General features: G+C 52.7%; 4 protein-coding genes across 5 annotated transcripts in view; 3 read left to right on the plus strand and 1 right to left on the minus strand.

Moving 5' to 3' along the window:
- The window catches only part of SEMA4G (semaphorin 4G), a 17,525-nt gene extending 15,075 nt beyond the window's left edge, over nt 1-2,450 (plus strand). The window contains exons 16-17 of one of the 2 annotated variants that reach the window (XR_006505485.1): nt 42-1,250; nt 1,415-2,450. Coding sequence is in view for 1 of the 2 variants with exons in the window: in XM_044665495.1 (XP_044521430.1) it covers nt 42-868 (827 nt within the window). In the remaining variant the exon portion in view is untranslated. Of the gene's footprint in view, nt 1-41 lie in introns of both variants that reach the window. The other variant, XM_044665495.1, reaches the window with a different exon arrangement.
- Nucleotides 2,451-4,411: 1,961 nt separating this feature from the next.
- Nucleotides 4,412-5,322, minus strand: MRPL43 (mitochondrial ribosomal protein L43). Its single transcript, XM_044665497.1, has 3 exons — nt 5,162-5,322; nt 4,876-4,985; nt 4,412-4,653 (listed from the first exon to the last, which is right to left on the minus strand). Exons 1-3 carry the CDS (start codon nt 5,287-5,289, stop codon nt 4,427-4,429), a joined length of 465 nt encoding a protein of 154 aa, XP_044521432.1. The 5' UTR covers nt 5,290-5,322; the 3' UTR covers nt 4,412-4,426.
- Nucleotides 5,323-5,815: 493 nt separating this feature from the next.
- On the plus strand, nt 5,816-9,166 carry TWNK (twinkle mtDNA helicase). The gene is made up of 5 exons (XM_044662527.1): nt 5,816-7,193; nt 7,421-7,661; nt 7,854-7,961; nt 8,221-8,362; nt 8,597-9,166. The coding sequence occupies exons 1-5, from the start codon at nt 5,942-5,944 to the stop codon at nt 8,882-8,884; spliced, it is 2,031 nt and encodes a 676-aa protein (XP_044518462.1). The 5' UTR covers nt 5,816-5,941; the 3' UTR covers nt 8,885-9,166.
- A 3,040-nt stretch (nt 9,167-12,206) lies between these two features.
- LZTS2 (leucine zipper tumor suppressor 2) overlaps nt 12,207-13,130 on the plus strand; it is an 11,590-nt gene continuing 10,666 nt past the window's right edge. The window contains exon 1 of the mRNA XM_044665499.1: nt 12,207-12,250. The gene's annotated coding sequence lies outside the window, so the exon portion shown is untranslated. The remainder of the gene's footprint in view (nt 12,251-13,130) is intronic.

The following is a 13,130-nucleotide window of genomic DNA, read 5'->3' on the forward strand; positions in this document are numbered from 1 at the left end:
CCGCCCCAGCACCCAGGCTTTCGTCTCCTTCCTGCCCCCAGGTCCACAATTGCCACCCAGGAACCGGTCTGTGCTAAGAGGGGACGATGTACTCCTGCCCTGTGACCAGCCGTCCAATCTGGCCCGGGCTTCGTGGCTACTCAATGGGAGCCGGGTGCTGATGGACGGGAGGGATGGCTACCGTGTAGGTGTGGATGGCCTGTTGGTGATGGACACCAGGCCGGAGCAGAGCGGCCACTACAGTTGTTACGCAGAGGAGAATGGGCTCCGCACTTTCCTGGCCTCCTACGGCCTCACCGTGCAGCCGGCCCTCCCCGCCCCAGGCCCGGCACCCCCTGCCCACGGTGCCCACCTGAGCCCGGACGTTCGTCTCCTCTACGTGTTGATCATTGCCGGCCTGGGCGGCCTCTGCCTTGTTCTAGCCTCCATGCTCCTTTACGTGGTTTGCCTTCGAGGCAGCGGTCGCCGCCGCAAGTATTCACTGGCCAGAGGTACTGGCCGGGCAGGCGGCTCTGCGGTCCAGCTGCAGACCGTCTCGGGTCAGTGCCCCGGGGACGAGGATGGAGAAGAAGAGGGGATGGACCGGGCAGGAGGCCCTGAAGGTGGTGGCCTTCGGATAATTCCTGGGGAAGGGACCCCAGCGCCTCCCCCACCTCCTCCCCCACCTCCCCCCGCGGAGCTGTCCAATGGGCTGGCCGCCCTCCCCAGCCGCCTGAGAAGGATGAACGGCAACAGTTACGTATTGCTGCAGCAGAGCGAGGATCGGGCTCCGACTCTGCCTTGCTCCTTCACAGAGGAGCTCAGCCGAATCCTGGAGAAGCGGAAGCACACACAGCTGGTGGAGAGGCTGGATGAGAGCTCCGTCTAAGCGCCTCCCGCCCTGCCCCTCCCCCCTGATCTCAAGCCCCGCCCCCTGGTCTGGCTCCTTCCCTCCTCTCCCTTCCCCCACCGGACTCTCATGCCCTAAAGCCCCTCCAGCCTCGAGAGCTGACTTCCAGACAGACACCCTCTCTTCAGCAGGACCCACGCCTTTAGCCTAGTAGGCCTTAGCCCTGCCCCTCCACTCCTGCCACAGGGGTCTAGGTCATCACTGCCCTGTACGACAGAGCAGAACTTCCTCCCATGTCCCACTTGACCATTCTCTCAGATTTAATGGGGCCAACGGTCAGGGGTCTAGGCCCCCAGGCCTTTAGCCTTCCCTGAACCGCCCTTTGCAGAACCTGTGACCTCAAAGAGTGAGCTACAGAGAGGTAGGTCTGCTTGTGATGCTCACTGCCCCAAGTCCTAGGAGAGAGGGCGGGAGGGAGCTGCCATTCCCCACCCTCCTCCTTCCCCAGCTGCGGAGGAACAAGGGGCATGCAGGCTGGGTCTCTGGCCCGGGCCGCTTTTTCAGGGGGTCCCTGTCTCTTTCCAGCACTGCAGCTGCGCGCTGAGCTGAGGACCTGCACAGGGCAGCCGCAGCAGAGCCTCCTGTTTGCTGTCTGCTTCCCACCAGCTGCCTCGTGCTGAGCTGTCCTGGTGACTGGAGCCGCCTGAGTCCCTGTCTGCCTCCCGGTGCTGGAGAGAAGGCCCAACACTGCAGCCCCCTGCGTGTGTGTGCTTGTCTGTGAGGGAGCCTGCCTGCTTTGCCGTGGGCCTCCGCGATTCACTGTCTCCTTTCTCCAGAGCCACACTCTGGGTTACCTATAGTTCTGGGGTGCACACAGCCAGCCAGATCCGTCCAGCTCTCTTTCCACTCCAGCCCTCCAGGATGACCCCCAGGCTCAGCATGCTGGGCTCAGTCCTCTTCTCTGCAAACACCTCATAGACTCGCTCACACCCATACATGCTCATAAACAAGGTTACACACGCACACTGAGGCCCCCCCCCCCCAGGCCTGCCAGAATGAGATGTGGCTGCCCGGGGCCCTCTTCTCATTGTCTGGGGTTCCCTGTTTTTTGACATGTTTGGTCCATGAACATTTCATGAGAGTGATTCCCGCCCAAGACCATCTCCCTCGCACTCTCACTGGAACTATGCAAAGGGCAGGTGGTAGGTAGGCCTGGAGATGGGATTCCTTGGCCCTGCCTCTGTCCTACTTCACTGTGGTGCTGTCAGGGTCCTTGGGTCAGTGAGGAGAGGAGACCCCAGGATGAGGTGGGACAATACCCCCCCACACACTGGGCACTAAACCTCTTTGGGCCAGGATCACGACTGTTATCGATGCTGGGAGAAAACCCAGGACTCATGTTTTTACTGCCCTTCACATAGCACCGTGAATGCTCCCCTTCCCCTGGCTGAATGTATTTATTAGGAGAATCCCAGAAGGGCTTTGTTTTATAATAGCCTCCAGGGGGAGGTCTGAGTAGGGCAGAGAACAGGCAGCAAGTGGCTAAGCTGGGGAGGGAGGTGGGGCGTGGGCTCATCTCCCCACCCCCTTTCCTGTTGGTCAGTAAATAATGTCCTCTAAACCTTGTAGTCTCTGTCCAGTTCATACTATGGTCAGCAAAAATTTGACTTCATAGCCTGCCCTGCTTAGGGAAGCGGCCCATTATCAGATCTACTCCCAGAGCACAGCAGTGCAAAAGTAGCTGTCTGGTGCAAAAATAGCTGTCTGGATTCTGGCCTGTGGTACTAAACCAAGTGGCTTTTGGCTTATGATCTTTTCTTCCCCTCTCATCAGGACAGGCTAGAGCAGAAGCACCTGGGAGAGAGCTCAGCATAAGGGAAAGATAAGCCCCTCAGGAGCAAGGCTAATAAGCTCACAGCTTCCATCTCCTGACTGGTCAGGAAATAGTTCCCCCTAAGGTCTTAACCTGTGTCCAGTTCATGCCACGGTATGCCCACCTTAAGGTATTCTAGGCCTAGAGTTGTGAAAGTGCTGAGCTTGTTAGCGAGTACCCACTCAAGCTTTAAATTCTGAATCTTACAGGAGGCCCTGGGGTGGGAGCAAATCTACACAGGTCAATAAGAGATCTTTTTTTGAGATTCAAAACCAAAAATTCTTACCTTCCTTCTTAAAATCAATACTGTGTTAATGATCCAAAGGCAAAAGATTGGTGTTAGGCAAGAGGAGTTAAGTGACTTACTCAGGGTCACACAAGAAGTTCCTGATGCTAGATTTGAACCCAGCACTTCCTATCTCCAGACCTGGCTCTCTATCCACTGAGGTACCTAGCTGCCCCAGCAAGGGTTCTTGGATCAAATTTCTGATCACCTCCCTCAGGAAGATGGGAAAAATTATAGAAAGTTTCAGAATTCAATTCAAAGAATTTAGAACTAAATGGAATCCTGGAATTTTCCTTATTTTTCAGATGTCAGTATTTATTAAGCATATATAACTCTGAGCCAGGTACTTTGCTAAATTGAAATACAAAGAAAGGCAGAAAGACTTTCCCTTCCAATAAGAAAACCAACATGCAAACAACTAGGAACATACAAGATGTGCAGAGCATTCAGAAGATCACTTCAGAGAGAAGGCAGGGCCAACAGCAGGAGACCTCTTATAGGAAGTTATAGTAGTGAAGAGAGAATATTCCAGGCGTGAAGACAACTAGTGTAATGGCATGGAATATTCTATTAAAAGCCAGTGAACTTTTGGGCAGATGAGTGAAAGATGGATTGGAGTAAGGATAGAAAAGGGGGGAACCAGTTAGAAGGCTCTTATGGTGTAGGACAGATGTTTGGAATGTAAAAATGTTTCTTGGCAATAGAATGGATATATGCAATATGCAAAGGAAGTGACTGGGAAAAGCGTTATCCTCCATAGTAAGGGGAAAGGGGACAGCTAGATGGCAAAGTGGATAGAGCGCCAGGCCTGGAGAAGGGAAGTTCTGAGTTCAAAATTGACCTTAGATACTACTTCCTTTGTGACCGTGGGCAAATCATTTAACCCTAGTTGTTGAGTCTTTACTGCTCTTTTGCCTTGGAACCAATTTGAAGATAGATGGTAGAGATGAAAAAAAAAATAGGGAAGGTAAGAAAAGGGGAGACGAGTTTAAGGGTATAGACAGCTCTATTTAGACATGCTAAGTTTGAGATCTTAATGAGATATCCCACTGAGGATGCCCAAAAGGCTATCTATGTTAAAATGGGGTACAGGAGAGATTAAAGCTTGATATAAAGATCTGAAAACCATCTACCTAAATGAACTCAGGAGATCTCTAGGTGGCATAAAAAAAGGGAAATCGATTCTAAGTGATCAACTGAATAGCTTAAGTTCACATAGGTACTTCTGGAAGTCAAAGCCCTGATTATAAACCCAGTACTCTTCTAGAAGTCCCAAAAATCATGGTATGGGAACTATTCTGATGTGTAATGTCTGCTGTAGGAAGCCAGACTAGCATTGAAGCTCAGGAGTGATTTCCTTTGAGAAAACACCCGATAGGGAAGGAGGTTGGGGTTGAACAACAGTGAAGGAAGGGAAGGAGTATCACTGTAATAACTTTTATTGGGGATTCTGGTTAGGTGCACTGGCAGTGATTTCCCTGCCCAGCTGGGGGGGCCTGTTGGTGAAGGGGTGCCATTGCCCCTGGATACTAGGGTTGTATGTGTGGTAGGGTTTCCGGATGCGAATCACCTCCAGGCCTGACTGGTCAGCCAGCTTCTGGATCAGTGTGGCAATCTCCTCCGAAGTCTTATTACCGAGAGCTACCTCCTGGACGGATCCATTCACTGCCGCCCCGGGGGAGGGTGGGAGAGACAAAGGAAAGACAATAGGGTCACATCCCCGTAGGTGGGAGGAAGGGGACCTGGGAACTCATCCCTAGTCACCAACTACCTCCCGTTTTCCAGAGGGTTTGACATCAGGTCCTGGGCAGTACCGATTTCCCACCCCCGGCCCTCAGGGCTCCCGCGCCCCCTGCCCTGGCCGAAACTCCACAGGATCCCACTCACGATATTCCGCCACCACCCGCGGCACGTGACATTTCTTGGCGGTAACGTAGAGCACTACCCCCGGGTTTCTCCGTGCAAAGTCCGTTACATGCTGCTCCACAAACTCCCTGCGGGCGGAGGAGGAAACACGTACACACTCATCTGGAGACTTCGGGCTCTCCCCAGTCTCCAGGCCCCCCCTCCCCTAATCCGAGACCCCTTTCCCGAGTTATTTGCGTGAGAAGGTGAAGGTGTTCCTGGGGTTAGTGGTCAGCTCTGGGCGCGTAGCCCCCCCCCCCCCCCCCGGGCCCCGCGGGACGCAGGTGAGTCGCGGCTGACCCTCAGGCTGAGGCGTTGCAGCTGCTGCACGTAACGTCCCAGTCCGTTGTGTAAAACGCTGCCCAAGAAGCGGCTCGGGGAGCCACGGCCCGTCATGACCAGTTCAGCTGGACTGGACACCGGAAGAGCCGAAACTTGGGAAGCGAGAGCCGGAAGTTAAGGAGCCAGGCATGCTGGGAGGAGGGGGCGGGCCAGAACTACCAGATTTCCGGCGCTAGGGCTGTCGTCCTCCATCTCTAGAGTTTTGCTTCCGAGGTCGGCGGTTCCAACACGCGTGTGCTGCTTAATTTGCTAGTGAGGGCGTTCCGGGACTTGTAGCTAGGGAGGTCGGGCCAGGTGTTGAGATGCGCCCTCGGCAGGGCACCTGAGGCCTTGGGGAGTGGGAAGAACAGCTTGCAAAGCATCATGCCCTTAGAGGAGAGGCCCAGAAGGGGAGAATGCAGTGGAACCAAGTGAGGGTTGTGGCTTTAGGGAGGCGATGAGAGGGGAGGCGATGAGAGGGAAACCGATTCAGGGGAGGGGGAGGGCCTGGATCTTGGAGAGCTCGTAAGAGGACGGGGTTCCACAGGAAAAGTGCTATAGAAGGGGAAGGGTTCTGTGCCCAGCATGGGTCCTGGCATAGGGCACGTGCTTAGTAAGTGCTTCTCGATTTTTTGATTGTTGGTAGGCTACCTTGGCTGAGGAACTACGGGTGGTCTCACCCCAAATAGTATCGCCCCTTTTTCCCCTTTCTAGGAGCCAGGCTGTAATGCAGTTCTTTCCCCAAAGTGGGTCTTTCTGGCCGGCCCTGCTGACCCTTCGATGGCCTGTAATGTGGCTGGGGTACAGGGGCTTCCCCTGGGGTTCTATCCCTGGCCCTCCCCGTCGGCCCTATCGGAAAGAGGTTCTTCCAGCCCCCGAAGCCCCCTTGGTGCTTGTCACTGCCGCTGAGATAAGACAGTACCTTAGAGCCCGGGGGATCCCCTTCCAGGATGGACACAGCTGCCTGCGCACACCCAGCCCCTTCCTGAGCCCAGCGGGCCCTGAGGCAAAGAACTGGACTGAGGGGAGCCCCCATAGTCTTTTTATAGACAAGACCACAGGTCATTTCCTCTGTACTGGCAGCATGGCTGAGGGTAACTGGGAGGACTTCCAGGCATCTGTGGAGGGTGGTGCCGCTGGGTCCTGGGTGAGTGAAGGTAAAGGAAATGAAGCTCTAGGCAACCAGAGTGATGATGTACTGAGGATTTGGGAGCGGGCAGTGCCACTGGCTGAACTGCCTGAACAAGAAGAGATTCAGATGGCCCGAGCAATGTTCAACCTGGCCAAGGTGTCTGATGCCACACTGAAGCGATTCCAAGTTCGATATCTTCGAGCTGCCAGAAGTTTGGTGTTTCCATGGTTCTCCCCTGGGGGTTTGAGTCTCCGGGGATTGAAGCTGCTGAAGGCAGAAGACAAAGGGGATGGTGTCTGCTATTTGGAGACCACCCTGCCTCGGCCCAGTGCCTACCATAACCTATTTGGGCTGCCATTGATTAGCCGGAGGGATGTGGAAGTGGTGTTGACGGGGCGGGAGCTGGATAGCCTGGCTTTACATCAGGCCACAGGGTTGCCCACACTAGCATTACCCCGAGGTTTAGCCTGTTTGCCCCCTACTCTACTCCCTTACCTGGAGCAGTTCCGACGAATTGTGCTATGGCTGGGTGATGACTTAAGGGCTTGGGAAGCTGCCAAATTGTTTGCCCGAAAGCTGAATCCCAGACGATGCTCCTTGGTTCGGCCAGGAGACCAGCATCCCCACCCTCTGGAGGCTCTGACGCAGGGCTTGAATCTGCAAAAAATACTAAAAGCAGCTCTGCCTGCTGGCCACAAGTCTATAGTGTCTTTCCGGCAACTGAGAGAAGAAGTCCTAGGAGAACTATCTAATGTGGAACAAGTGGCTGGAGTGCGCTGGGGACGATACCCCGACCTCAACAGACTTTTGAAAGGCCATCGAAAGGGCGAGCTAACTGTCTTTACAGGTGTGTGAGGGGATGACCATATTAAAGTTGGATTTGATCATTCTCATTATTCCCTCGGGACAAAATATGACTATCTTCAATGGGGTTCTCATTGGCAGAGAAGTTGGGCTTTTATGGGCTGAGTATCAGGGATCAATGTGATAAACACTTGATTGTGCCCTCAGCTTTAAGTAAAGTGACCCCAAGTTCTTTCTCAAACCTACCTTTGTCATATATATAATCTTCAGGACCAACCGGCAGTGGGAAGACAACATTCATCAGTGAATATGCATTGGACCTGTGTACACAGGGTGTGAATACACTGTGGGGTAGCTTTGAAATCAGCAATGTGAGACTGGCCAGGATCATGCTGACCCAATTTGTCAGGGGGCGTCTAGAGGAAAAGCTGGAAGAGTATGACAAGTGGGCTGACCGCTTTGAGGATTTGGCACTATATTTTATGACCTTTCATGGACAGCAGAATATCAGGTAAGAAACATTGCCTTGTTTGGCCTGACCTCAGGTCCAGATTTCTGTGACTTGAAGGAAGGCTGAAAATGCCTGCAAAAGATTTGAAAACCTCTTGGGTTAGATGCCATCCAAAGGGGATTGATGGATACACTATGTGTTGGTGACTATAGACCTTTCTCTTCTTCCTTTGTGCATTCCTTCCTCCCCCAGGACTGTGATAGACACAATGCAACATGCTGTTTATGTCTATGATATCTGCCATGTGATCATTGACAACTTGCAGTTCATGATGGGGCAAGAACAACTATCTTCAGACAGGTAACATCCCATTCCCTTCCCCAGACTTGGACAGGATTAAGTTTGGCATGTTCATGTGCACACGCACGTGCACACACACATGCATGCACTCTTTTTTTCTCTGAGGTAGGAATAGCAAAAGTGGAATGCACCAGGGTTAGGAGAAGAAAGCCTTATGAGGCTGTTACATTGTCTTGGATAATTCAGGAGAGTGAGTGTGAATGTTTGCATCCCTCTGCCAATGATCAGTAACCTTCTACCCTCCTTTCTCTGACTGCAGAATTGCAGTCCAGGACTACATCATAGGAGCCTTCCGAAAGTTTGCCACAGACAATAGCTGCCATGTGACCCTGGTCATTCACCCTCGGAAAGAAGATGGTGACAAGGAGCTGCAAACAGCATCCATTTTTGGTTCAGCCAAGGTCTGTATCCTAGACCTTAGTGTAGGTGAGCGGGATGGGGCATAACTGGATCCTCCATAGTCTGAGTCTTCCACCAGGAAGATATACACATAACAAGCCCCTGTATTTGTACCTCAAAATCTGTCCCTTCATTCCTACTACCTCTTTTTCTTTTCCTCCTCTACTTATACCCTGTTCCCCTAATATCTTTTGTTCTTTCTTTCACCCACATGAACTTCTTCTGCCACCTCCTAGGCCAGCCAGGAAGCTGACAATGTGTTGATCCTTCAAGACAAGAAGCTGGCAACAGGTCCAGGAAAACGTTACTTACAGGTGGCTAAGAACCGTTTTGATGGAGATGTGGGTGTCTTTCCCCTAGAATTCAATAAGAGCTCACTGACATTTTCACCCTCAGCCAAGGGCAAGGCTCGTCTCAAGAAGGTCAAGGATGAGAATGGTCTAGACCCTAAAAAGCCCCCCTCCAGTAAAGGGAGAGAAGCATCTGGGAGGCAAAAGGACAAAGCCCAGTCCCCTCTCCCTTGATCACAGTGTGGTGCATGTGTTCAAGGAGCTCCCCACACCCTATGGGGGAAAATCCAGCTGTGAGTGGGGCCTTGCCTGTGTGGGAGCTGATGAGTGGGGCTGCCCCATCATATGCCTTGGTATGGGAGCCAAGGGAGGTGACAATCCCAAGAAGAGAAGGCATGGCCACAGTGCCATCCCCAAGACAGTGTGTGACTCCAACTGAAATGGAGGTGGGTGACATCCTTGAAGAAAGCTGAGTAACAGGGCTTTTTTCTATGTAAATAAACATTTTTGTCATACTTTTCTACCTTTAGAATTTTTTGTTTAGCTCTGTCTTGCCACATATGACCACCAGGTGTCAGACCCCCAGCACCATGATGCCAAGGTCTCTTGCCCCTGTTTGTTATTTTTAGGATAGTAAATAAAGGTGGCTACCCACTCTGTATCTGTACCCAACAGCCCCTTAGGCTAGAGCCAGGGAAATGATTTCAGAATGGGAGAGCCCCATCTGACCCTATAAATGAAGCCTTTTCTCTTGTCCTACCCAAAGTGTGGAGAGCAGAGGTGATGCCAAGGCCAGCACCCCTGATCCTTTCAAGGGGCTCTGCTCAGCTACTAAAGACTCAATAGTGAAGGCCCAGCTCTTGGTACTATTGGAATTTTACATTATTGGGCTCCTTTCCCTTTTCTCTCACTTCTGTAGACACTCATTTTCCTTTTGGACATATGTAGGAAGTGATGAGTCAAACAAAGAAAAAGAGTGAGAGGTGGCTTAAATTGGATAACTTCCATAAAGCCCACAAAGGTTTGATTCTCCTGAGGCTCCCAAGTCAGTGATAATAAGGAAATCAGCTTCTTGTTAGAAGACTACATGTGACCATCTCTGCCTGTCTCTTACCTCATAGGCACACAGTCTTAGAGCAGGAAGGACCCACAGAAGTCATCCAGATCATTGGTGTCAAACTTAAAATAGAAGCTGGGATCCATGAATGGATAGATACAAAAGGATTCCTGCGGGTTGCATATTAATTTAAGTTTTAAAACATAAAATTTTGATTCTTGCATTTTTTTATTTTTTCTCCATTGCATTTTTTAAACCTTTCTGTCTTAGAATTGATATTAAGCATATATATGTGTGTGTGTATATAGATAGATAGATAGATAGACAGACAGACAGATAGATAGATAGATATTAAGTATAGATTCCAAGGCAAAAGATCAGTAAGGGCTAGGCTGTTGAGGCCAAATGACTTGCCCACGGTCACACAGCTAAGGAAGTATTTGGGGTTACATTTGAACTCAGGACCTCAAACTCCAAGCCTATCCATTGAGCCACCAGTTTCTCCTTCCCCAATACATTTTAATCAGGTTCTGGCTGCACTTTTGAGTGTTCGATGTATTTGACACTTCTAGGCCATCTCTTCTCATTTTACAGATGAGGAGACTGGGACCAAAGAGGTTAAGTGATTTACCTGAAGTTATGAGTAAAGCTGGGATTGGAGTCCAGAGCTTTAGACTCCGAATTCCACTAATGCCCTCCTCTGCCTCTCAGGACACCACACTTGCCTGCATCTGTGCATATGAATTGAGTTTTCATGGCTGCACTTTTCTAAACATCCACTGGTATCTGTATGTGTATGTACATTGATGTGTATCTGGTCTGCAGAGTGGGAGGGATATTGGCCGGTGGGAACTTGAGGGGAGTTCAGGGTGGACCCTCAAGAGAACCTGGTAGCCTTGCTGGAGAGAGTCAAGGTGGCAGGACCAAGCCTATTCTTGGGTAGCCTTCAGGGATAAGCAAAAGTTTTCTTTTCTTTTATATAAAGGCTGACGGTATAGAGCCCCTGGTTTTCTCTAGGTCTCTATCTTAAGACTAGATGGAACTGAGACCCTACTTTTAATAATTCCTAGCCCTGAGCTGGCCAGGCTGAAAGATTTAGACCCTGCAGTCCAGCCAGTCCTCAAAACTTCATTTTCTAAGGGTTGGGGAGGAGCTACAACCTATGATCAGCCTAGCCTATATATGGGTTCCTCAGGGGGCCTTTCCAGGCTGCCCTTTTTGAAGTTTAGGGTAGAGGAGTTGGCAAGCAAAATTCCAAGCCCTCTGTGCTGCCCCACCTTCAATGCAGACACCCCCATACAATACAAACCGGAAAGACTAGGGGAAGGACGCTACCCTCCCCACCAGCACACAGCCCCACCCTTTAAACAAGCACACACCCTAGCAGATACCCTGGGCCCATACAAGTCTAGATACCTACAGGTATTCCTAGAACCTCAGGCCTACAGTGGGGTCTTCTGGGACTCTCACATTGAAACCTGGGATGGTGGACCCAAGCAGGTCCTAGTTCCCATGCTTCAGTTTACCCATCTTCCTATTCAACACACATTAAGGGCCCTTGAAAATGGGAATGAATTCTCACCCAACATACTCAAAAATCAGCTTTCCAGTAGGGGGTAGAGTCCATTACCCAAACCTGAGCTAGGTGGGCTTTCTTTTGTTTTGCATGTGAATTCAGTGAGGACTGGATGACAACAGATTATGTCTTGGGCCTGGTGTTAGCAAACAATATCAAGGTTCCAGTTTTTTAGGATTTATAATCTAGAAGGATAGCTTAAAGGATTGGGGGAATACTCAGGTAAGGGTCTTTGTGTAGGTGTTCCATCCTTTGCAGCTAGCTTTCAGCCCTAGGACCTATGCTATCAATTGTAAAGGGGCAGTAGGATAACTAGCTCCTAGAATCTCTCAACCTCCCTCTATTCTTCCTCCATTCCCATCACATTCCCTGCTTTAGCTAGTAGAATAAAGGGGACACCTTATTCTATGAGAGAAGAAAACATAATACAAGACCTTCCCTAGACCTGGAGGTGATCTTTTCCTTTCTGGGGTGAGCACAGGTCCTGGAGGAGGGGGCTTCAGGCCTGGAGTTTGGATGGGTCTGGGAGGAGGGGGGGTTCCCCATAGAATCAACAAGGTGTTGAACTGTTTATTCTGCTGCTTAACCACACCACCCCCACACTGCCAACTCCAGTGAAATTGGAGTCCACTTTGGTCACTAAACCTTGCCAGGGAGGAAGTTCAGTAAGTATTGATGGCTTACCACGTGCCACAGCCAGGCTGTGGTTGGGGAGACAAACAAAAACAGCCCCTGCCCAGCCCTGTCCCAGGGACCCCGGAAACTTTGTGGGAGGCGTCTGCGCCCTGGCACGTGGAGACTGCAGGATGCATGTCCTGTTGTGGAGAGTTTTGTTTTTAGCAGCGTGGGGAAGTGGGGCTGGACGCTGCGGGCCCTGGCTCAGGGACCCAAACTAAAGCTGGAGCCCTGGGGTATCGAGGTTCTGGGCCGCTGGCCTTCCTGCCTCCCCAAACTCGGACCAGAGAAGGTACGTCCTTGGGGGGGGGGGTGGAGGGGAAGAGAGGCGCCAAGACAGCCCGAAGGGGGGGGGTGCCTCAGTCGTTGCACTCTCTGGTGCGGCCCCGCCTGCCCTGCCCCGCCCCGCCCCTCCGCTCCCGCCTGGGCAGGCGATGGCAGCGGGCGGAGCAGCCGGGTGGCCTCAGCCGGACGGGAGCCGGAGCCAGAACCTCGGGGCGGCCCTCAGCGAGTGAGTGCGGGGCCCAGGGGGCTCCCTCTGAACTAGAGCGAACTTGGCCGGGATCGGGGAAGCTCCGGCCCTAGCGGGCTACCAGAGGGCGGCGGGAGCCCCGTCCAGCCCCGCGAAGTGGCCTGGGGCTCCCCTCCTTCCCCAGCCGCCCCCCTCTTTTCCGGGCGCGCAGAGAGACCTACGCAAGCACAAAGAAAGCCGCGGGCGGCCCCCCGTACCACCCCCTCCCCCGAGCGTGCACCGGAAGCCTCGTGCGCTCGCCCGGACCCGAGGCGTGGGGGGAGGGGCGAGGAGGGGCGGGCCCTGGGGCGGAGCCTGGGCGAGTTTGCCCCAGTTCCTGCTTCCGGGCCGGCGAGGCGGTAAACTGGAATCACGTGACCTTGAGCGGACACGTGGGCGCTGGGCCTGGGAGGGGGTTGAGGTGTCTGAACCCGAAGAGCTGACTCAGCCCTGGGGGACGCTGTAGAGGCGCACCTCCCCTGGGCACGGGGCCACCGAGGGGGAGCCAGGCCCAAGCAAGAAGTCGTCGGGAGAGGGGCAATGCCGGGGCGGGGGGGTGGGGGGGAGGGAAAACCTAGTAGCCAAGTTCTCAGAGTAGGGGGCGTGGGAGGCGGGGCTGGTCCGGGAGAGGGCGGAGCCCTCCGGCCTCCCGGGGCGGGGC

Source organism: Gracilinanus agilis, chromosome 2 (genome assembly GCF_016433145.1).
Source record: "Gracilinanus agilis isolate LMUSP501 chromosome 2, AgileGrace, whole genome shotgun sequence".
NCBI classification, from domain to species: domain Eukaryota; kingdom Metazoa; phylum Chordata; class Mammalia; order Didelphimorphia; family Didelphidae; genus Gracilinanus; species Gracilinanus agilis.

What these genes read in the sequence shown, in the direction of transcription:
- MRPL43 (XM_044665497.1), bottom strand. Translation starts at nt 5,289, where the DNA reads ATGACGGGCCGTGGCTCCCCGAGCCGCTTCTTGGGCAGCGTTTTACAC. An exon ending in TCACCTGCGTCCCGCGGGGC is followed by an intron (nt 4,986 to 5,161) that starts CCGGGGGGGGGG and finishes CTCCTCCGCCCG; the next exon opens with CAGGGAGTTTGTGGAGCAGC. An exon ending in GCGGGTGGTGGCGGAATATC is followed by an intron (nt 4,654 to 4,875) that starts GTGAGTGGGATC and finishes CCGGGGCGGCAG; the next exon opens with TGAATGGATCCGTCCAGGAG.
- TWNK (XM_044662527.1), top strand. Translation starts at nt 5,942, where the DNA reads ATGCAGTTCTTTCCCCAAAGTGGGTCTTTCTGGCCGGCCCTGCTGACC. An exon ending in CATGGACAGCAGAATATCAG is followed by an intron (nt 7,662 to 7,853) that starts GTAAGAAACATT and finishes TTCCTCCCCCAG; the next exon opens with GACTGTGATAGACACAATGC. An exon ending in GAACAACTATCTTCAGACAG is followed by an intron (nt 7,962 to 8,220) that starts GTAACATCCCAT and finishes CTCTGACTGCAG; the next exon opens with AATTGCAGTCCAGGACTACA.